The sequence below is a fragment of the Stegodyphus dumicola genome, chromosome 1 (genome assembly GCF_044657685.1).
Source record: "Stegodyphus dumicola isolate Sdum_Otavi_A_Nest chromosome 1, ASM4465768v1".
In the NCBI taxonomy this organism is placed as follows: domain Eukaryota; kingdom Metazoa; phylum Arthropoda; class Arachnida; order Araneae; family Eresidae; genus Stegodyphus; species Stegodyphus dumicola.
The window spans coordinates 76,329,577-76,355,131 of NC_140768.1; the positions used below are offsets into that span (position 1 = coordinate 76,329,577).

Consider the following 25,555-nt stretch of genomic DNA (forward strand, 5'->3'; position numbering starts at 1 on the left):
AGTGTTGCTTCTGCCTCTGAAAGAAAATCTATTCCTAAGATGATATATGCTTGCAGATTCTTTACTATAAAAAACATAATCTTTACTTGTTCGTCCTTGATACGAACGTATAGCGGTAATTTACCTATACACTTGCATCTTTTTCCCTGCGCAGCTAACACTGTCGTATTATCCGAATTATATATGCGGTATTTCCGAAAATACTTCCTAAAAAAATCTTCTGCCACACAGGAACACTGTGCGCCTGTATCCAGGAGTGCGGTGGCTGGGATGTTATTCACCAACACTTCAATCTTTGGAAGAGTCAAATTTTTCACCATCACTGTATTTAACTTGAAGGAAGAGGGGTTTTCTTGGCCTTCGGATTTCCGCACCCTCCCGTCAACTGAAATCCGTTTTAGTTTAAATCTTGTTTTTTCCTTTCCATGCTTTCCTTCTTTTTCCACTGGCCTTCAGACATTTTTCCTGGATTGCTATTGAACTGTCGACGTTCGGCGACTGTTTTTGGATACTCGGGTTTCCTTGCCCACTGATTCGCTTTGCTTCCGTAGCCGTGTGCTTGACTTTGCTGTGGTCTTGGCGCACCAAATTGGTTTCGTTGCTCATATTGGCGTCTTCTTTCAATGTCCCCCGTTCTTCTACTTTCAAACTGGATTGCTAGCTCAAATAACTTTTCCAGTGTAGTCGGATTCCTTAATTCAATAAAGTCTTGTACTTGGGGAAGTAACCTCGGCAAAATCACTTGAATTATCTCAGGATCCGGACGGTTTCCATACAAGAGTTTGAAGACGTGAATTTTTCTTAAAATAAAGCTTGAGAGATTTTCAATTCGTTTCTGGTATATGCTGAAAAGTTCCGTTTCTAATTTTGCACAATCCCTTACGACAGGAAAGACTTTTACTAGGGCAGTCTTGAAATTTTCGTAAGTATAGGTGGGACTTCCCGCTTCACCCAAGAGACTTCTGCCTATACATTTGAACCAATTAAGCGCTTGGCTCCTCAAAGCGCTGATAGCTAAGGTGACTTTCTGAAACTCATGCACGGGATACATCATGAAGTGGTCCTCCAATTTTTCCAAAAACCTGGTTACCGGTGAGTTTCCATTAAATGTTGCTTCTGGTTTCATCGATGAGCGCATGGTCTGGACGATGTAACCAAATCCTTCCAGGGCGGCAGCTGGCATTTCTGGATTCTGAGCCGTTTCTGCAGGCAGCACAGGTTCTTCTTGAAACTCGGCCATGGTTATTCTTCTTCGTCGGGCGCCACTATCAGGTTCAATGTTTCTCCTTACTTGCTTGGGTAACATTCAATGACCTGACTCGGAACAGGGAGCTTACTAAAGCTATGTTCAATAAATGTGGGAAGTAGACAAGATACACAGGAAGGGTATACGAATTTATACCTTATTTTACCCTTACCTTTATTTTTCCCTCTTTACAATGATTTCCGGACTTCGGAATACAGAGACCAACCACTTGTGGTCTGAACGTAAGAATATAAAAATATTAACTAAATTCTAACTAAACTAACTTTGGATTAATAAACAAGGGTCTACTTGAAGATTGGCCATATATTAACAGAAAGACCGTATGTAGTACAGAGAACTGTTAACACTGCGATACGTTTAAAATTATCAAGAGGATTAAACCTCTGGCCTTGAAGGCAACCAGCAACCGAGTAAAACTGCAATGGCAAGCGGCCCGCTCCTAATCACTCCTTCCTCTCTCTTGCTTGGCAAAAAGCCGCAACTTAAGTACTTGGCGTTTGCAAGACAAATTTGCATAAATAAGTTAAAGCTTTTAATTCTGGCTGGAAGTAGAAAATAAGAAGTGATAGTAAAGATTTAAAATAAAATAAACGTTAGTAAAAGTTAAGATCCTTACAAAGTCATGCTGCAGCAATTACTGGCAGACATGGCGGTAGCACAAAATGCTGATTTATTCGTATTCTGTATGTCCAATGGGGCTGTAACTTTAATCAATTCTCTATTGTAACCCATATATGCATTGTTCAGTAAATATGGATATCTCATGATGTTCCATTCTGATTCAGTTTTTTTCTTCATAGTGTTGCATTTTAGATGGCCAGTAGATATGACATGATAGTTTTTCATTCGCATTTTCATTCTCGAAAATAAAAGAATGTAACCTTTTTATTATTCTAATTTTTAATATTCTCAAGATATGTAACTTTTAAGTATTACAAATATCAAAGCTCAACAAAAACAACTTGTTATATTTAACTTTAGTATGTTAGCGAAACTATAAATGGGTATGATGTACAAGATTCATTAGGAATGTATGTATTGTTTGCTAATATTAGAGTAAGTTTGGCTAGAAATTATCTCGAAGCTGCTGATTAAATCGAAGCTTCCCATGTTAAAACGTATTACACGTGAAAGTATTAAACGTGTTAAACAAATTACGTGTATTATTTAAAATTTACCCAATACCAATGTTTTTGCAATAAACTGATAGTTTGCTTTCGCTTAATGAGTTTTTAAGTTTTAAAACATTTCCTTTAACTAGTTCGCCTTTTCTCCATAGACCATGAGTCACATAGATACGCTTCTTTGTTATTTTTAACTTTTCAAAGTGACGAATATATTGCAAATCTCTCGATATTTATAGCACATCTTTTATACGCCAAGTATTCATTTAGTAAGCCTGTTCACAAAGAGGTTTTGTGAATAATCTTATTTAATTAGTACATGAAATATGCCATTTTGCAAAACATTCCTTTTTTTACATCTTTTTTGTATATTATAGCTAATTATTTTTTCGACAGCTAACGATGATGTGAATATGCACTTTTACACCATATAAATTCATCACATAAAGATCAGATTATTACGTTGAAATACATGCAAAAGTAATTAATTTTAGCTTGACTTTAAAAAATGTTTTTACATAACTATACATTATAGCCATAGTCACCTACACCGCAACAGATGACAGATTTAAGAATTTGAATCTAATACGCTTCTCTTTTCAGATACAAAAGGTCTCTGATAGACTTTAAAAAGTAAATATGGACAGAAATAAAACTTGTTTATATTGGAAACATATCATCGAGAATCAAATCATGAATCTTCCGATTGCTAACTGCGTATGGTAACAGGTACAACACAAATGCATGCAGGAAGGACTTCTGCAATTCATTATATTTCTCGTTCTCATTCTTTAATGGGGAATTAAGAAGTGCTGACGAGATCCAATTGGCCAAATATAGGTAATAAAGAATTGACGCCCACTAAATTTTATTTGGTCGCAGCTGTATAGAATAATGAATTTTCGGAGCGGAGATCCTGAAAAACTACCAATGCGGAGTCTTCCGTCTGCTAATTGGTTGTATTATCCGTTTTTATAAAAACAAAAGATACAGTAATTTGTTAGATTTCTTTTTCCATATTTAAAAGGCGACTGAGAAGAGCGGATGAGATCCAGTCGGTAGATTCAGTCGATGACATTTTATCAACCACAATATTTTAGTTTCAGCTTTACTCTATAAAGTATTATGTGTGGAGCCAAAAATGCAAAAAGCAAACTGTATCTTTATAAATACCATGAAGTTTTTGGAAACCAAAAACTATGTTAAATCAACTGTGCCTTTGCTGGGAAACATTGATCTACCAATGCTAGCTGAAAATATTAACCATTTATACTGTGGCAAGACGTTCAAGGAAATGCGATAATTCGCCTTCTCAGTAATAGACCAACGGATGTTCCATTTAGTAGAGGATACGCTAACCACTACATTACAGTGAAAGCATGAAGAAAATAAATTTATTCCTTGCAAAATAATAGTATTTTGACATATCGTAAAATTAATTAATGTTAAATTTTTTGTTAAAACTTGGGTATTTTTAAATACTGCTTTTCACTTCAGATAAGATGAACTTCCTATATATGCAGCAACTAGAACGTATAGCCATTATCTACGAAAGAAGAAAACTTGATCAGAAAATTTTTAAATCAATAATTATTATAAGGGGTGGGAACATTAATATTATTAGGTTTTTAATCCTGAGAATATTTACTTTAAATTAGTGCCCCTGAAAGAGTTGGGTGCTGTACACTGCAGACTATTCCTAACCAAATTGCATTTCCCTTAACAGGGAACTAGTAGAAAATGCCTTACATAAATACAAAGCCATAGCTTTGAGTAGAGTGGCCTCTACGAAGTATCGTTACTTTCGCATTAATTGGCTTTAGTACTGTGCAATAACTATAATCCGGAAGGCTTGTTCTTGGACTAATAGTGTTAAGGATTACTTTATGGTGTCACTTTGCTGTAAATGAAGATAAGCTTCATTTCACATTACAACGCCGCTGCTTTTAATCGTATGCTGAACAAATATCGATTGAAATTGTTAGGGAAGTAGCAGAATAAACAGTCTCGAAATACTGAAGAAATAGTTTTATTCAAGACAAAGTTTTTGAAAATGATATCACGTTTCAGGTAATGGATAGATAATTTAAATATTCTGCAACAATATTATTCATTATGCAGAGTGAATATTTTCAAATATTCTAACAATTCTGCAAAGTATGGGTCCCAAAACGTTTTTCAACATTTTACCGACACTTTCTATTTTAAGACTGCATAATTATTCTAGCTAATTCATACCCCAAAAAAACTAATGGTTTTAAATTATTACGTATTTTACAATGTTTATTTTATTTAGAGAAGTGTTGTTTACAAACGTTTTCGACAGTCGATATAACTTTTTCGACTTCAATAACTTTTCAACATTTTCTCAACTCTTTCTTCTTTACAACTAAATAATTATGCTATGAGCCCGCCCCCCCCTCGAAAAAAATCGAACGCTTTTTATTTTTAGATTATTTATGATTTTTTGTATTAGGAATATCAAATGTATATTTATGGCTAACGAAATCTAATAATTAATTTGGTAACAATTTTATTACGTCAAAAAAAAGGAATTAACAAGTTATATATTGGAAAGTTTAAAATGCAAACTTACATAAGAAAGAAATCATTAATTTCACTTCACTATTTTTACTAGTCACATATAAAACTCGTATATAAAAAACTCACTCCCATGTTAAAAAAAATCATTAAAAATGAAGATATTGTTGCAAATTATAACTCTGTATTAACTACTCCATCGGAGAAGTTTCAATATGATAGCACCGCTGCGGCTAATTTCATTTCTATTATTTATATCTTTATAAAAACATTAAATACAATTCATGAATCTCTCTTTTTTTTCACCGCAAAATATAATTGTACACGTTTGAGAGCTATCAGATATTTGCCGTAACGGGAAGAAAGAAAAACCATTCATGCTTTGGCCGAGATTTGAACTCCGGATTGCTTACAATTACACCACAAACGTACGCAGTGAGCAAGGAGAAAATTCTTTATATGCTTAATTAATATCAAATTATTTTTTATTAAATGCATTGTTATTTAGTTACTTATTATATTAGTGATTTTTAATTTAATTTTTATCTGGAATCCTAGAAATCTATATCGAACATTTTGGAGACTAAGTAAAACTGTAAAACGTAGAAGTAGAATGAAGCCAAGCGATTCTTTCCGGATAGTTTTTTAAAAGTTCACTAGTAGATAAAAATTAAGCATAACACTGGATTTCAGGAAAGTATTGTATGAAGCAATTTTGCAGGGCATTTGACTAATGTTCATGAATATTAAAATACAAAATCTTCCAGTGGTTTTTAAATTATGCCTATGTGACCAGCGTAAGAGGAATTTATTTTTTGCTGTATTAGGATTTCATGGGTTGCAAACCAGTTACAGAGAATAACCTTGGTTTGTTTTATTTAATTATGGCAAACAACTAGAGTGCTATCTGCCTATAGGAAGGGATGCTTTCTTGGAGTTCTTTCTAATAAAATCTGGCTCGTATGCACGTTACACGTGGGAAAAACGATGAAAACGTCCATGCAGTCAGCCTATTTGACAGGATTCAAAACCCAGAGCGAACTACCAGTATTCAGCGAGTTTACCGCTCGTCAGCTGGTTGTCTAAATACAGTGGGCTGTTTCTGAACAAAAATTATTACAGGCATGTGCATACAAATGGTTATTATATGGCATACAGTGGATGTATATTGGTTGTACGCCCTGAATTTTGCAATGGGTATCATTTCTATGACTGCTACTTATTAGTATCATTTCGTGCGGGTGCAAAGCCTAAATAATTTTTACAAAGACGTCCTGATATATCTACTACAAGTGATTTATACAGTGTTTTCACGTATAGTATATAGCCCACCGAACGTAGTTACAAAATGTGCTTAATATATTATGCAAATAATTCAACTTTATAGCTATAAAATAATTTTTTTCAAGTTATTTTATATAAAAGTATTTTTTGAGATATATATATGTATATATGTGTAATAACTTATTGGTATGATGAAAAAACTTAGTGGAGAAGACGCCAATTATTTTTCAATCTTGGCCAGAGTGGAGAAGGATATAAAGCTGCTGCGTAGTAAATGGCTGGAGGGAAAATTAGAACTAGCTTGATGATTAAAACACTTTTATTTTTTTAACAGGAATAATTCTCTAGAGACATGTCTGTTCGGAATTGGTACAACAGGTAATTTTTTAATTGGTGCAACTAAGGCTGCTAAACGCTTCACAATGTTATATACGCAGCTATATTTTAGAATAATGGAAGAATGTGGCTAAGCGCAGAGACGTCATTTAGCAGGCCAGTCTTTGCGACAAAATAGAGATGCGTAGATAGTTGCAGTAATATTTATAAGCTTGGCTTCGTTATTTTTAACCTGAATGATGATTATACAAAAGCCTTCGCAATGCGGAATACTGCAGGCTTCAATGTAGATGCGAAGAGGGTTATCTTTAGATTGAAGTTAGGAATTTAAAGATATATATGTTAATTAAGTTAGTAATTTTTAAATGACGTCTTTCATATTTTATATTTTACATAATTATATTGTGCTTTTCAGAATACTTTCCTTACGTTAGATACAAGCTAGGTCAGGGTAATTTGCATGGATTCCTTCAGCGAGACGATGTAACGCGTGAAGAAGAAAAGTCACATGCACTAGCTTGAAATAAAATCCCTTTACTGATTTTTCCTCTTTAACAATGTATAATGCATAAACGATTAAAAAGAGTAACATGCCATTTCCAATACGTATGCCATTAGACCATAAAATGGTTAGTTATTTTTAATAACTGATTGGAGTTCATTTTTCAAATTCTTCGACATTAAGTAAAAATATTTTGTCTGCTAAACATGAATCCCAGAGTACATATTGTTACATCACACGTTTGTCAACCATCCGCATCATTCATTTCATCAACTGAAATGAATGTTTTTTTCTCTTTTATAGTTTCAGTAATTTTTCCCATTTTTCTTTGAATTTTTGTCACAGTGAAGATCAGTCAGGTATCATTTGATCTACACATTTTTTCTAAAAACAGGCAAAATCTAACGTTATTATGTTTTTCTAGAGGAATGTTTGTGGACATGAAAATATCAAGTATTATAAAAATGTTTCTTTGATGATACTGCTAAAAAAATTGCACAAGCAAAAGCTAAGAGAGAGAGAGCGAAAAAGATAGACAAATAGATGTCTTCGTACATGTTTCTAGAAACTCAAAATGAATGCTCGAAGATTTCATGTAAAAAGTATTCATTTTTCCTTTATTATTTTAAAAATACATATATTAATTTAATATTTAATTAAAAAAACTTCACACTACAAAAATGAGTAACCCTTGTAATATGCATATAAGCCCTTGTAAGAGTTCTTATGAAAGCCTTGTTTTAAAAATAGGAAGCTCCTTTTTAAACTTTATGTGAAGGAATATTTTGTATCCTAGATCCTTGCGAAAATATTTAAACAAAACATATACAGCCAAGCTTCTAAATTTTTTAAAAATATACTGCTCGTTTCGGCGGTACTTTCGAAGCAAAAGGTACGGCCACAAATAGCTTTTGTATTCATGACATATCTAATCCGACAGTTCCTTTTTAAAAGTTGAAAGATCCAAGATGGCGAACCTACTGCGGACCGACTATGCCAACTGAGTACAATAAATAAATAAATGGGGGGGTTAAAAAAACATATTGCTCACAGCTGTGAGTATGTTATTCCAAAAATGTGTCTGTGGAATAGCATTTTTCCCTCTGCATGTATGCAACTAAACATACACAAATTGTCTTAAAGAGTTAAGAAATGTCGGTATGGAAAAATTCTCAGAAGTGTCCCTCGTACCTTGTTTAAAAAGCCTGTCGTGACAGAAAGGACTAACAGATTACATGAAAAGTTTTATGTGGGTAGGATATGCCTGCCTAGTAAAGATGACTTCATAAGAATTGAGATAGTGTTAATTTCAAAAGTAATTTTATTTTTCATTTTTATTACTAGAGTATGCTTCAAAATGCTCTGATATACCCCAAAAAACTCTAAAACTGTCCACAAATGTTTCAGAAACTTAAAAAATGCTTTCAAAGAGGAAAATATTCAAAATGCAAAATCTGGACGCCCTTAGTTGTTTTCTTTCAATCATACGTCATTTTTGTAGCGATACAGTAGCCTGTTCATATATTTTACAAAGATATCCGAACTTACGAATCATGTACATTTGTGACAAGTTGCATATTGGTATATGCTATTATTTTTAATCATAAATTTTCCAGTGTGTGAATTTCCACTATTTATGAAATTTACTTTGAATGTTCTTTAAGAAAATTCTTGACAAAAAGTTAGGAACGTTCAAAGTGTATTTAAATGTCCCTTCTATATTTTGATCATGATTCTCATTTAGATTGATGTGCTGCAGGGAAGTATAAAACTTTAATTTTTACAGGTAGGACCTGAATTTCAAACAGAGCACTCAACTACTTTACATGAGGATGGACTAGAAACATCAAGCTTGAGTTTGAAGTTCGTGGCCAAAGAGAAACATTTCATAAATCAAAACATGCGGCTGAAGTGTACGGCTTCCATAACTAAAGATTATGTTATGAGTAATGAAGAGATGTTTGTCGGAGGTAGACAGCAATCCTCTACTCTTCAGATAAACGAGAATGAAAGCAGAGGTATGTATATCAATTATAGCTCTGTTATATCTCGAATTTCGAAACACTTGTCCATTAGTAGTCCTATGATTAAAGGATTAAAGCTGAACAAATTAACGAAACTTTGTTAACTTGTAGCGTATCTCACAGTCTGAACTCATTATATTAGAATTTTCTTGATATAACAGAGATTACGTACAGGGTGATCCAAAAACACTTGTCAAAAATGTAAAGGAGGCTGGACGGGACTGAACAGATTTTATAACGGAATGTGCAGTGTGTTTATATACAAAGAGTGCAGTTTTAAAAATTGAAAATAAATCGATGTATTTCTTTACCCGTGTAAAACCTACAAAGTAATCATTGGCGACTATCCAAATTTCTCATGTGCTACCTGCTGTTTGCTTATGATGCTTACTGCGCAGCTGAAGCATCACTTTCGAAGACAGCGCCGCAACAGGAAAAGGCTTTCTGTGTTCTATGTTTTGAGATATCCAGCTCTGTGGTTTCAGTGTAGCGTGAGTTTCGTGCACGTTTTCTGTGCGGTGTCCCGAAAGAAAGTGCACGGCCTATTTTTCTTCGAACAAGAAATTGTGATCGGTAACCCATTTCTAGACATTTTGGAAACCTGGTAATTAATCCTAGCTGAACACCAATAATGATGATTACATTTTGCAACTGGACAGTGCACCTCCTCATTTTCACAGAAATAAGCGAGAGCTTCTTAATCGTGTTTTTCACCAGCGCTGGATTGGACGTGCTGCAAAAGTAGACAGCAACCTTCTCCTCTGTCCACCTCGTTCGCAGGATTTAACACCATGAGTTTTCATTCTTAAGGAGTTTGTTAAAGGCTAATTTATGTACCGCCAATGCCCGTGTTCCTTGAGGAATTTTGTGGTCCGATAAAGATGCACTGCAGACTGTCAGGGCGGACATGCTATACCGCATATGGGAAGAATTTGATTGCCGTGTAGCTGTGTGTCATGTGACCAAAGATGCACATACTGAATTATTGTGATTAATGCATCAAAAACTTGGACAGTTGCCGCTGCTTATGCTGTAAGGTTTGCCCGTATAATGTAATGCATCCATTTATTATTAATTTCTAAAGCCGCACCATTCATGTATAAATACCCTGTATATGCGAAAATGGTGTAAACAAAAGGCGCATGAGGGGGTATAGGGTACTATTAAATGGTAAATAAAAGATATTTGGTGGCGTAAATTAGCATTTCTTATGTGAATTTCGAGTGGAATGTATCAATACACGAACCGACCGAGTGTATCTAGAAGACCGTGGATGGAAATAGAACAGATTCTCAAAGGAGGTAGTCGAGAGTTGTTCCTTGAACCTCCTTTCATTAATCAAGACAATTACGCCGAATAAGTACTAATTCAGAAGTCAAACAACAAAAATCAGCATTAAATTTGCGGTTTTGCAGCTGAGGTTGCTGGTTCGGTAAAACCATCGAAACTAGTCTTGTGAAAATTTTGAAAATTAACGCTGATTTTTAATTCTGTTCTGAATTACTCCTTTCATTAGTTAACTGTTTTAACAGCAGCTCCACAGATAAAATGCATACAACTGACTTCGAATTTCAAGTAACGATGCACACCACTCGAAATTCGCATGGAATGACCATTTACAGCTGCATAGCCCTTTTATTTACAGCTCAACAGCGCCCTGTCCCACCTTAACGTGCCATTTCTGCACACATTCACAAATATGCGGTTTGTTGCTGCTTTTATTTATGTGCATTTCTGAATAATTTTTAAATGTTTTGTTCTATGCTGAAAAAGAGAAATGCAAATAGAAGGATTATTACTAAAGAGACATAGTTTGATTTTTTTCAGAACCAAACTCGCGTTAAACGTACAACTCGCTTTTCTTGAAACAGTGATTTGCAAATTTATCTATATCGTAAGGTGTCAACAATATATAACTGAGGAGGGTGTCCAATTTTATCTTCAATGTTACAAATTTAGAAAAACAAGAAAATTATTTAGTAATTATCTCTAAGTATATATCGTTGTTACATGAGTATATGTCGTCTTTATACAAAGGTTTTTGATGAGAATGTTTGCCAGTGATAATATAGTTGTAGAAAGCACCCCCGAGAGTATTGCTTTTCAAAACAGCAGTTTAATTTTGAATGACATATTTGTGTGCATTATTTTTTTCTCAGTTACAAATTGCAAAGAAAGTTTTCGCACCTCTTTTCCATATAAATACAAGATTACATAAATTCCAAAAATGGGGTAGCTATTTCTCCAAGTACAAAAACGCACTTTCTGATTGAAACACCAAAATTACTCACAAACTATTCTTTTTGTAGGGCACACGATTTGGATATGTAAATTCGAACTAGAATACAAGAATTTTCTATAGTATTATTATTATAAAGGCACAATTCCAATCTTCCTAGCCGTCACAAACCAGCCGGATGATCAAAAAATGGGTCTGACCAGAAAAAAACAAATATAAGAAAAAACATATAAAGTCCAAAATATAAGTCTCAGTGCCGAATTCCAATTCCATCTTTGTTCCTATTTATAATCTTCATTATTTTCTCTGCAAAATCTTTCAAATTTAAATAGTTTCTTTTAAAATCTTCCTTAAAATTCTTTCTATATTTCTCTCTTGCACTCCGTGTAAGCGTACATTCATCGACGAAGTGCCTGGCGTCCCCAAACTTATTACGAATTAAGCATTTATCATTATTCTGTGGATGGAACCGATTAAAATAAGCCGGAAAACGCCCATGATTAGTCAGTACCTGATTTATATCAACATTATTTATAATATTCATCTTCTTGTTTAAATTCATATTTTTCATTAACTCTTTTTTTTTATTATTATATGACTCCCAGCAAAAATTCCATTCTGTATAAATCCAATTTCCATTTCAGCAATGTTCTTTTTTTCTTGAATCTTGGATATCAAAATTATCGGCCTCAACCCCAAGTGCCACTATTTATAGTAAGGGTGTCCGCTCTTTCATTTCCGACAATTCCACTGTGTGGTTTCACCCAGTGTAATTTAACAATAGGTTCTTCAGCCTTTTTAAACAAGTCTTTTATTTCATTAATCAGTCGATTTTTATGATCTGGTTGGACGAGTGCCTGAAGCGCAGATAGGGCATCAATATAAATATTTATAAAACATCGAACTGTTAATTTTTTATTAATACAATTCAAAGGCTCTATCAATGCGTATAGTTCTGCTTGATAATACGAATTCATTGGTTTAAGTTTTATTCTCACATTGTCTATCTCCACTACATGAAAATAAATTACCACAGTGCTACCCACTCTCCCATCCATTCCAGAACCATCTGTAAAAAACATCTATTTCGCCACCAGAAGGAAACTCAAGATCATAAAATAATCCAAATCGTGTCATTGGGTGAATAATATCCTCATTCTCTTGTTGGAAGGCCTTATTTGTGAGTACTTTTTGTCCAATTTCAGTATCTATAATAATTTTATTAGCTAATCGAAACTTTTTGTAGTATAATTTGTATAAAATTGAGAGGGGCGGAACACCCGCAAAGACGCAAGCAACTTCAGTCGAACGGTTCTGAAGGCTCTTGCAAAACAAAAATATATTTCTATGGCACACAATTAATTTACAAGTGAACGAACGCACTAGGAAATGAGAAGTGGAATTTTAGAAAACCTAATGGTGAAATACGAAAGAAACGTTACTGTTCTGTCGAGTTCAGTGTGCATAAAATAAACATAACTTTTATATGAACTATAAGAAACCAAAAGCTTCATGATATTCATTTCATCGTGATATTCGTTTGGCCTAAAAACAAAGTTTCACTATCTCGAAATATGCCTGAGTTTTAAGCGGGAATATTTTTTAATGAAAGCATAGCATAACTTAAGCTAGCAAAAAATAATATATAAAAAAATTGATTATTAATGCGTTATGAAAATGCGAATTGTGATACAAAAAAGACAATTAAACGAAAAAACGCATTTACGGGTAGATTTATCACCTCGATCTCTAAAGAAAATAATATTAAGAATCAAAACAAAATTACAGCGTTAAACTGTATTCCTAAAAATCAATTTGCAGGCAATTTTGAAAAAATAAACTTAATATTACTTTCTTCCTTACTTTTTTCTTAATATTATTATTTCTATGAGCTAGTTTTAACTTGATTTCATGTTTTCCGCATTTAGCTTTTGAATACGAACTTATATAAAATTTACAGAATTAAATCCTTACAATTGGAAGAGGAATTGTTTCTTTGTTTATTTATAAAACAAAATTCTTTTAGCATCTGTATTTTTCTATTTTTGTAGATTAAAATAATAAAAAGTCAAGTGCATGAAAAACGCATTTCAGGGGAAAATTTTATTATTTCTGGTATTTTACTTTTGTACTATATAATAAAGAGCATGTTTCAAGCGCTAATCAAATATATGCGATACTGAAATTTTTATATGAGCTGATTAGGAAGAGAAAATCAATCAATAAGAAAAACGTTTTCTCTAGTTTAGAATAAAACAAAAACACATCCTCATGCTATCAATATTGCCCGAAAAATCCCAGTTAATTTTTGAGGAACTGCACCAAATCATTAAAGACAGATTTACATAAAAATTTAATATACATTTCTGCTAGCATGAATTTTATATCGGATAAACGTGAATATATATATATATACAAGTATATATATAATTACAAAACAATTTTTAAAAAAAATGGAAATATGCTTAGTACTTTTGCACTTTAAGCTGCTGAAAATTATCATTAAAGACATAAAGTAAGGAATTTAGAATTAATGTTTCACAAAGATGAAAATTTTGAAATTCATATATGCAGGAAATCTATAAAGGAAAATTAAAAATTTAAAAATTTAAATAAACTTTTTCAATTCCTGCTTATTTAATAATCTTGCTTTTATATATACAGGGTGATTCAAAAATAAGCATAAAAAGTGTAAAGGCAGACAGAAAGGAGAAAAATAAGCAAAATTTGTAATGGAATGTGTATGCGGAAATGGCACACATAAGTTCTTGTGAATGTATAAATAACTGAGTAAATAATACAGATAAATTCAAAAGAAACGAGTAGTACTTTTCAAACATAAACGTTAGCGCGAGAACAAACTAGATGGTGGCAAGAGATGTAAAGCTTTATAAAACAAGCTCTGTAAGGTCTCGGTTAGTTTATTAATCAGTTATTGTATGTTAAACTGCTTTCCCGTCCTCTTCGTTTCCTAATTTCCTGCCAGAATGTAAATTTTTAGCTTGCGTGATATTCAAATGAGGTAAAAAGGAGTTAATATTTAAAGGAAGATTTTAGAGGGTAGAATCAAGGCGTGTTTAGCCTGCTGAAGGACACGTTGCTCATTTAATTCTCTTCAGAGTAGTATTCTGCGGCGTTGCGTTATTCTCGCCATTAGACCTGTCACGCCTACCTTAGGTCAGAGCCAATTTGCCCATTACTCTATTTGTATAGCCGTTAGGCTAACTTACTATTACTTAGCTAAGTCAAATTCATTATCTTTGATTTAAGCCATAAATGCTGGTTTATGTAATCATGAGTGGTGCCTTCTGTTAATAAAAAAAATTTGTAAAATAAGTACAAAACTTTGTTAAATAAAGGAGTCCTTTACACACTTTTCAGTTTCTGTGGTGCTTGACAAGAAACAGTGATAATTCACTTCAAGTCTTAAGCCGTTTCGTACATTTTATGTTCCCAAAGAGTAAGGGACGTTGTAGCTCTATGAAAAGAATAACTATTTATTAAATTCAGAATAAATGCAAAGAAAATGAAAACAAATACTAAAGTACAAATTAGATTTTACCACATTTCTTTAAGATTACGCAAGAGGCTTAAAAATGCGATTTTATTTTGTGTGCGTGTCTTTTCATGCGACTGCCGCCCCATTAATTCCGTGCTGAAGGAATTTATATGGTGATAGACAATGTCGCGTTGTTGTTTATTTTGCCATTTTGCATGTGGCAGGCATCCGGTATCAAGATCAATAAAACTGTATTAACTGTGACTAATCTGCAGGTGTTCATATTTGGCTACTTCGATTTCATCCCCTTAAATAACTGATAATCTAGGACATTAAATTGCTGAACTAATGTTCATTTTTCAGTCTTTTTCGCAATGACGTCACTGCACAGCTATTTATGACGCGATATAAACAGACTAATATATGTGACACTTTGGATAATATTTTGCGACTATCGGCCCGTTAACAGAAACGTAACAAGCAAACATATTAATCATTAAACGTTTTACAAAGGCTCGAAACTGCGTTCACCAACAGTAATACAAAATTTGCTTTCGGGCAACTCCCAGTGAATGCGTTCAAAAATGTGGCGACTTGGGAACTGTCTACTCGGAAATCTTTCTCTGTAAACCTTTTGAGTATAAGCCCCATTTCCGTCAGCAACCCTAAAATTAAAATGCATGCTGAGAAGCTCTACTTTCCTGTAATAATAATCTCGGAATCCGTACTGCGAGTTATGATTTACGCCAGCAGATCGCTTTCACCAGCCAATCTCAACCGAACCTTTCCATTTCAGCTCTCCATTTGTGTATACACATTCTATTACAAAATCTGCTCATTTCTATCTTCTCTTCTTTTACCCTTTTGCCAGATATTTAAAAATTACCATATATTTAATACTTCAAACATACCCCATATATATAGAGAGAGATATATATAGATATAGATTTAGATATATACATATGCAGGTTTTAAATGTTCCCATTAGTACAAATAGTATAACATAATTCGGTTTTGGTGTGACTCTTTGGAATCGATGTCTATGCGGTTTCTTTCCGTCGGGTAAAAGTGGTTTTAATTGCATCATTTTAACAATTTTATTTGGAAAACATTTTATTACTTTATTTTCTAAAAGTACTGTCATAGGTTGAAAGAGCTTCACTGTCTGGAACTTCCTTCGCACAGGATTAGCGTTAAAATACAAATTTTTTACATTTCTGCTAAAAAAATATGTAAATACTGAAGCCTTATTTCTTGAACTGAAAACGTAGGGTTTGCAGTCAGTCGTTCAAGAGATATGCATGCCATGCAATTATTTTAAGATTACTTATATAAAATACGTTTCTGCATGCTTAAGTGCATTTTTTTTTCCTTATACAGAGAAACCTATTAAAGGTGCTGCTAGTCCGAAACGGAAAGGAGTAAAGCTATGTAAGTATTGTAGTTTTCAGAGTCAATCAATTACATTATAGGAGCATGAAAAAGTACATTTTTTTTATAAATTCTACGTGTAACATTAAATTATTTTAAATATTTCAAGAGAAATATATACTTGACTAAAAAAACAACAAATTGAGCTATCACCATTATTCTGATGAGAAATAGTATATAATCACAGTGAGCTTACATGCAAGCATCTAAAATTCATTTAGAAAGTTTTATAAAAGCAGCTGCAGCTCAACTGAAGAAGCTGGCTTTCGTGGCAATTTAAAACAACACTTATTGTAATGGAATATTGTTATGAAGTATTCGTGGCCTATTTAATCAAACTATACTATCTTTATTTTCAAGTTTTCCTTCCATCATTAGAGAGGATCATTGAAGATGCTATCTAATCTTCATCCGGAGGATCTCGGGGATTACAAATCTCAAAATTTCTTACATACGAACTATGACTTCGTCTACATATCAATGGATGTTGCAGTAAACATCCAGAAAGGTGTGTCATTTATCATGTTTTCTCTTAAAACAAGCAACGTTTCATCATGATAAGTTTCTTTATAGATATTTGATGAAACATTACATACTTCAAGACCTCTTTAGGTCAAAGTATGTTGAGAATCGATACTTAAACTAAACTTTTACACATCAATGAAGAAAATCGTCGCTCATCAGTCTGAGCATCCTGGCCAATCAGAAGGTATCATCATAACCACACTATGCTAGAAAATTTGGAAAGATGGATGCAACATATTGGTCACCTTGCAGAGCTATATTTACCTTGCTGTTTATTCTTGTGAAGTGATTGCTACGACGAAGTACGTGATTTACTATACTACTGGATAAAGCCTTTGTTTTTTGGTCGAATAATTAAATCTTTGCACATATCTAACGGTGACTGATCAGCTTCCAATCTACCAAGTGCTCGTTATCGCTGACGCTCGTCTAAATGATGTCCATCAAATACATTTAACAATATCTAAATACTGTGTAACTCGTAACTTATTTAAAGCTAGATTACAAACTCGAATCTTGAACCACACTCTTACCTCATTCGCTTATGTCTCATTGTATGCATTAATCAATTTGGGAAGTTTAGAATTATTACGTACGTACACTTTCTTTCATAGAATTTTTAATAGGTTATTGTCTATTAAATACCGCTTCCGCAGTTCCTTTAATTCTGCGCAGAAGTGAAAGAGTTCTTTACTTACATTATCATTTTTTCTCCTACTGAGCCTTTGCATTAGTCATATTTTTTAGGTTTCTTTGTAAAGTACTATTGATCATCGAATGTCACTTAAATCATTAATTAATTTCGAGTTCAGTTTCCTTTGCTATCATATAAAAGCAGAATTTCATTTATATTGATCCGATGCAATAACTACTTCTTAGAGTTTAAGCAGAAACACTCCAAGGGGAATAATAGCCTATTAACTTTCATAATCGACACTAGAGCATTCAAAGTTTAATTATCGCAGGTTTAACAGCAAAAGCCGACATTAGGCGTCATAAGTAATGAGAATAATTTTTTCAAAACATTGGAGATATTGAAATTTCTAAACTAGAAATGTTCATTGTCATTGAAAACTAAATGCTGGGATAACAAAAGCATAATGCGAAAAAGTGTTTTTAAATAAAGAGGTAATTTTATTCTTAAAAATGCTAAACATTTTCATTTTTCTCAAAAACGTTTAAACGTTTTGTTTCATTTTATTTCTTTGAAATTTGTTTTTCCAAAATAGTAATTATCTTCAGGTTGGAGTATTAAATAGGACAAATCTTCTCAATCCTATTCTAGCTGATAGTTATATGAATTTTAATGAATCAAAATTATTTAAAATATTAAATTTTCGAGTTTGATTATGTTATGAGGATGATGCATTTGCAATTGTTGAAAGTAACAAAAAAAGTTCAACTATTTCCTCAGCCGTGATGCAAATGGTCAGTTTATTTTGAGCTAAAGGCATCCAGTTTCCTGTCGTTTTTTATTACACAATGAATCTGACTTCAGTACAACTGTGTATCATAAATCTTAATGAACTGACCCATTCCCCGACACATGTTCAAATCTTATCATTCTGCTAAACAAAATTGCTCTTCCTTTTAGCCCAAAGAGGTAAATTGCCCAGAAGGGATATTAATTTCGTTTTGGCATTTTGCATTAGTTCACTATAAGCAGCGTTTCACTTTTTAGATTGTTGCCACTAAATATTAGAGCCTTGTTTTATATTTGAAGAAATTAAATAATGAGGAATCTGCATAAATGTATGTATGTTTCTCGCACTGTGAAAAAACAACGGTTCCTAGAGACGTAGTCCTTCCACTCGAATATGGGCATCTGGAAGGATTTTGAATTTGTTTTATTATCTATTTCGTATTTTGTAAACCTTTAATGAATTTTTGATTAACAAACTCAAAGATTTCAAAGAGAGCAATGGCAACACTGTATGAAAAAAAAATTAATCTCCAGACTGGTATAAATTTAGACTGTGTGTAAATTCTAGACAGTGTATCGGAAATTCTAAAGATATGCTCTTTTTAAATTTTTATGTGGTATTGCTGTTGAAGTTTATGGTTTAAGTGTGAAGAACGTGACATTTAATAAATTAATGTAACACACAAAACGTTAAAAAAGGCTCTTTGTAAAATAAAATCTGAAAGCTTTCAGATTTTTTTAGCCCAAAAAGCGTTAGCCTAGAAGGGCATTCAATTTCGTTTTGGCATTTTGCGTTGAGAACTTTAAAAGTCTTAATCACTTTTCAGATTGTTGCCACCAAATACACTGTCCTCCAAAAGTTAAGGAATATCATGTTTTTTGTGTCTAATTTGAAAATGAAACAACATAGAAGAAATTTACAGGACATGTCCACTAAACAGTTCTTTAATAAATGCGACAGAGAATGTTTCTTAAGTTCAACACAAATATGAATTACAACCAAAATATTGCACTCTTGGAAGAGAAATTCGGTCTTGGAGAAACAGTACAGTTTCTTGAAGAAAAATGGAGTCGTAACATTACAAAAATAGGCTCTAATAAGGAATGTGTCCACCCCTCGCCGCAATACATTGGCGGCAACAACGTTCCATGCAACGTTCCATGCTGTCAATTAAGTTATCTGTCAGTGAAATGGGAAGCAACGACTAGACACGGAGTAAACCTTGTTCAAGCTCATCTAACGACCTTCAGTATTAATCAGTATTAATATCAGTATCAGTATTATATCAGCCTTGAATCAGTTTTGCATCTGTCATATTTGCATCAGTAATGTACCAGTAATGTATCTAGAATATTAATCTGTAACTCTGTAACATGTTATTTTGTATGTCTTGTCGTGCACGTTGAATACCTTTCAGGTGGCATTATGTATTTTGAAGGGGTGCTATAGATAGTGGTGGACGTAGTGCTATACTGATTAACCGTTTGGTAAAGGGATAGTGCCCACATCCTCCGTTCTCTCTCTCTCTCTCATCTAACGACCTTGGAGGAGGACTTAAGGCAGCAACCCATTTCCCAAGGTAGACCCAAATATGCTCTATGTATGTCAGGTCTGGAGATTGAGTTGGTCATTCCATCCGCTCCATACCGTAACCTTCAAGATATTCTGCAGAAACTCGAGCTCGGTGCAGTCCCACATTGTCGTCCATCAGAAGAAATCCAGGACCAATAGCAGCGGTACATGGGAGGACATATTGATCAAGGATCTTGTCTCAATATCTCATACCGGTCAAAGATTCTCCATGGAACACATGCAGGTCAGTGTGACCACCAAGAGAGATCCCAGCCCAATCCATTATTCCATCACCTCTAACTGTGTCTTTCCACAATGTGGGATTGGTTGTATCTGGTGCGTTGTTCCTTCCAGATCAGTTCACGACCTGAATCACTCTCCAGTGTGAACCTGGACTCGTCTGTGAAGAGAAATATATATATATGTATGTGTGTGTGTGTGTAATATTTTTGCAGGCAGGTACAGGAATGACAAAGCTTGACGATATAACTACATCGTAGTCCGGGGGTTGTTATTGCTGAGTAGAAGGCTGCAAAATGACGACAAAGAAGAATTTAGCTTTCTAGATTCCACATCTTTATTCACTTTTCACAGCAGATCATTTTGCCTTTAGATGAAATTCTCCAAATTACATATTCAATAGTGATTTAAACTAAGTAAGATTAAATTTAGGCTTTCTACGTCATAACTTTTCAAACAAAGGGAAGAAAAAAGGGATGAGTAGCAGCAAGGTCTTGTAGCATCGATAGAAGAAAGCAGTCTGACGAAAAATGGCGCATATTTATACTTTCGGTTATATAACATGCCAGAATGTTCTCGAAAGTACTACTCTAGGTTAAAGATCCTGAAACTGCGGAAAGTTAATGATAGGTTGCCTGTTCGCGCAGAACAAAGCCATCGTATTTTTTATATTTTACATATATAAGTAATATAATTATTTAGATAAGTAATATAATTATCTAGAAATATAAGTAATGTAATTATTTACGTACAATTAAAATTTCCCTTTTCTAAAATTACCCAGCCATATGATATGCATATTACGAGGAATGAAAATTAAACCTATTTAATTGTTTTTCAAAAATATACTAAAAAACAAACCTGAATACAAACTTCTTTGGTCAGTTTCTAAAGAACAGGGTTCTTCGGATTTTCGAATTGGTCTATGGTAAATTACTAGCTAACTGATCTATGCTAATACAACTAATTTCTAGTTATATGCCCACTAACCAAGGCTTAATTTCTAAAATTAAAAGTGCCGGAGTCCTACGGAAGTTCACCAGGAAAGGCTAGCAAAAGTAAGTAAATAAAAACAAAATAAAATAATACCCAAAGGGACTTTTTTTCATTTACCAGACATACGTTTCGAGAGCATTTGGACTAACGCCACTTTACACAATAGAAAAATAACTTTAATTAAGAATTTTACATCTTTTCCCTTAGCCCTTAAACTTAAGATATAGATTAAATTATGATCCGATGTCAGATCATCAAACCAAATAATGTTTTCAATAAAAAAAGTGAAATAGCATGTTTATGTAACCCCAATCTCTATGAGTGTCTCCACTTGCAAAACAAATGGGTATGTGCCTGTAGAATCGAACTAATTTTTAACTGAGGTGTTTGCCTATAAGGATCACGATAAAACCAACAAAATTATAAATAATTAATAATAATTGGCAAATAATTAGCTGCTACGTGTACGCTCTAGTTGGATTCTTTATTGTTATTCTCAAAGCGTTTTAAGAATTGGTTCACTACTGAAATACGAGTAAAAATAAATATTAAACATTTCATGAAAGGTATAATCATTCATTAAAAATTACTTTCTTTTTCAGCCCAAAGTTCCAAGAGTGGATGCGCAGACTATTTTCTTCATTGGTTTCTCTTGTTCTCCGTAATGCTGCTCCATATCAGAATTACTTAAATGGAGGAAAATGGCTAGAATGATAAAACAATGAAGTCATCTGCCTTCCAGTTTTCTAATGCTAAACATGAAAACAATATAGATCGCCAGTGATAGCTCCATTGCTGTGTCTTTCTCCAACTCTGTGTCATTCCAAACAGGATGAAAAATACTTTCAATGAAAATTGTATATAAAATGTGGATGCATCTTCTATAGCGCTACTTCATGAGACATGCATTAATTGTTAATTGTATTCTTCATCATCATTCCTCTTGCCATTTTGTAGATGTGCCATGTGAAACAATAATTGTAAGAATTTGAATTTCAAAGTAATGCAAGTGTAAATTTAAAATACGAAACATACATTACGCATAAAAATGGAAAAAATAGATAAAGAAGTGTGAAACTAAGGTAAAATATAACGGATGCGATTTTATACCTTTTACCCCAATTTGCTTCACATAAAACTGGATGGATCGATAAAAAAACAAGGTAAGACAACACGTACAACTGGATAAAAATAGTGCGAAAAATTCTAAATAAGAGTTCAAATAAAGCAAGGAGTTTAATATACATTATAGAAAGATAAAAATAAACTACAGAAATTTAGATTTATTCTATATAAATCTAATAGAGTAGTGGAACCTCGATCTATTGTTTTCAGTGGAAGGGAAATTTAAAACAAAAAAAAAGAATACTGGAAAATGATGAACCTAGTAAATTATTATACATTCTAAGTTAGTAACGTATTTGTAAATAAATAAATTTATTACTGTTAATATAAATACGTTACATTAAAAACTTCTTAAGAAAAAATGCTGTTCATTTTCCTATGCATCTTGCATGAACGCTGCTTCAAATACGACTTTTCGAAACTTAAATTGTTTTTACGGCCCCATCACTTCTGACTTTGCATACAGAAAAATACTTAACACAGTCTTTGTAAACCTCTGCACAGTCTTTGTAAATCTCTGCACAATTTCTTCTTTATTTTTTATTAAATATGAATAATCCTTCTAGTATACATCGTTTTTTAAATAATCAAATAACAGTAATAAATAAAAAATATAGTTAAATAATTATATTATTATTATATTATATATCATTAAATTGTTATTATTAATACATTAATAAATAATAGTAATATAATTTAATAATTAAATTTGGATATCCTTATCTAAATAATCCTTTTATGTAACATTTTCATATAATCCTTATATATATATATATATATATATATATCCTTTAATACGAATAATCTTAAATATAATACTCAGAAATAGCGAGAAACATATAAGGAAAAATTATCTATCTGGGAAGTATGGATCGAAGGTCTTCTTTATTCACCAAAATGCAGCGATAGATTTCTCTCAGGGAGGTCATTTCAGTTCCAAAACTTACGTACATTTAAATTGCTGAGAAAATACTTCTATTTCCGGATTTGGCAAATGAAACTTTGACTATTCAAAAGGAAAAAATTTTAACTGTAATACCTTTGTAATTTTTAGTAGGTCTGGTTCTTTTAAAGAAAGAAGACAAGATGTCTCAAAAAGTGATAAGGTGTCTATCATTTTTGTGTGATATTAATATATTCCAGTCTTCATATTTTGAGCATCCTAGAATACTTTTGACACTAAGGCTTCACTTTTCGATTTGTTCTACAGCCTACCTTCATTTAACTCCTCTTTTTCCTATGTTATCAAATTCTAAATTTATCTCAATCAAAAATCAGTGTATTGCATTAGGAATAACAAGGAATTACACCGGGAAATGTTTTAAACTCCGAATGAAATTGTAGAAGAAACATTAACGTTTGATCATACATTTACATTTCAGTAATTTCAAAATAAAGATATGTGATTCTATACGAGTATTAAGTTTTATAATATGATTTAGCACATTTTATTTCAAAGATATAAAATAAAAAAAATGCTGTTACGATATTTATTACAAATGCAAATCGCAAATGCAATACACATCGCAAAATATTTTTGAAGCTGGAAAGTTTTAAATTTCCACCGTTTCATTTTCCTGAAAGTGTGTAGATATATGCTTTCAAATTTATATATTTTGGTTTGACAGAATTATTTAGATTATAATTATGTTACATACTAGAAAATCTTTGTAAATAGAATTTGTTTAATATTTTATTTTCTTGTAATCTTACGTGTGTGTAAGTGTATACACGAGATGAAAAATAAAGTATAACATGGTATTAGGTTTTGGTAATTTTAATAATAATTTTTAACTATTGAAGGAGGATTAAAATAATAATCTTCATCGATAACTATTTCAACATTAAACATCATTAAAATTGCTAGCTTTCTTATTCTAAGCAGTTGCTCCATGCAACGACCGATACAAAAAGTTCCCATCTGATAAGAATCTGTTAAATTCATTGTCTGTGTAGCGACTTCTCATCATAACATCTTTTTTCTTTACAACGTGAGGGGTCGTTAACACAAGATCTAACTGTAGAATTAGTTGGAAAACTGATAATCTACATGAAATAATTTCTTTAGTATTGAATAAGCGTTAGTTAAGAAATTTCTTTTAAAGTGTTGGTACGTATCCTTAAAAAATATATGAATTAATCCTTTTTATCAACAATATTTTATTGATATTGATTCCAAAGCAATTACTGATATTATAACAATTATTGATTTCAAAGGCATCATACATTTATAGCAATGCTGTTTAGATACTCTAAGCATTAGACATTTAACAATTCTTCGTTTAGTGTCAGTAAATAGTCTATTTAAGTAAATAGTTTTTCAAATTCAAAAAGAGGTTTGTTTAATATACATATTTAATGAAATATTTCAGTAAATGTATATTAAACATTTACTTGGAAATACAAAAATTTAAAAGCGAGATGGAGAATATCATGTAAAGAATTTCGGCTCTTTAGTTGCAATGGAGCAAATATGTAATATAAATTTCATACGATTCTTGTAGACCAAAATTTAAATTAGTAAAATATTAATTACCTTATAATTGATAAAGTAAATATTTGTTATTTTTTAACCAGTTAAGTACAAAATTTTCATGCCTTTAATAATAAATTTCACCAAGATAAATGAGTAAATATTTTTAAAAGGGCAGATATGAATTTAAAATTGAATACTATTTCAACTAAGATGAAATGCAAAGTTTATTTTGCCATTCCTTAAATGCTCCCAACATTTTTCTCAAAACTATTCGCTTGTGGTTAATAGGCAAAGCGAAATGCTTTATACCAGTAAATTACTTATTCAATAATGTTTCATATAAAGATATGCAATTTCTTGCTAAAGCTAAATACAGTATATTATCATACGAACTGAAAACTTTATTCTCTTGGGATCAAATAAAACAAATCTCTTGGGATCAAATAAAATATATATTTTTAATAAAACCTTTTTAAACCAAAATGTAGAGACTTTTTTCTGATAAAATCTTTTTTCTTATTTTTAGAATTTTCGTAATTTGAAGGATATGTAGTCGCCTCATTTTGTTATGATGACCATTTTTGACCATTATTTGGGAAAACATAAATAAACATTTTCATTAAATGTAACCTGTTTAAGACGTTCTAGACTAGTTCTGCAGAAAATCTAAATTACCAAAACCATCGGTGGTCATCTTAAATAATGTTCGCTGTATCTATAGTTCCGGTCAACATTTAAAGAAACAAAAGCCGCAGTTACTTATTTCGAACACTTTGTAAATGAGCTATAACCATGCTGAAGTTTCATGATTTAGTTTCAATTTTATGTAAATAAAATATACATAATACTATTTAGTATAGTACTTAAAATTCTGTTTAATCATTTTCACCACCATAAATAATAGTTACTTCCTCTTAAAATTTTAAAATGCATAAGCTATACAAGTTAGA

The 25,555-nt window shown here is 32.3% G+C and overlaps 1 protein-coding gene across 4 annotated transcripts in view; it reads left to right on the plus strand.

The window, feature by feature from the left end:
- LOC118194771 (uncharacterized) overlaps positions 1–23,895 on the plus strand; it is a 348,088-nt gene extending 324,193 nt beyond the window's left edge. For 3 of the 4 annotated variants that reach the window (XM_085816399.1, XM_035365973.2, XM_035365975.2), the window contains 3 exons: positions 8,841–9,072; positions 16,197–16,247; positions 21,607–23,895. In XM_085816399.1, the coding sequence (XP_085672525.1) occupies positions 8,841–9,072; positions 16,197–16,247; positions 21,607–21,695 (372 nt within the window). In that variant the 3' untranslated portion in view covers positions 21,696–23,895. The remainder of the gene's footprint in view (positions 1–8,840; positions 9,073–16,196; positions 16,248–21,606) is intronic. The other variant, XM_035365974.2, reaches the window with a different exon arrangement.
- Positions 23,896–25,555: the final 1,660 nt, after the last annotated feature.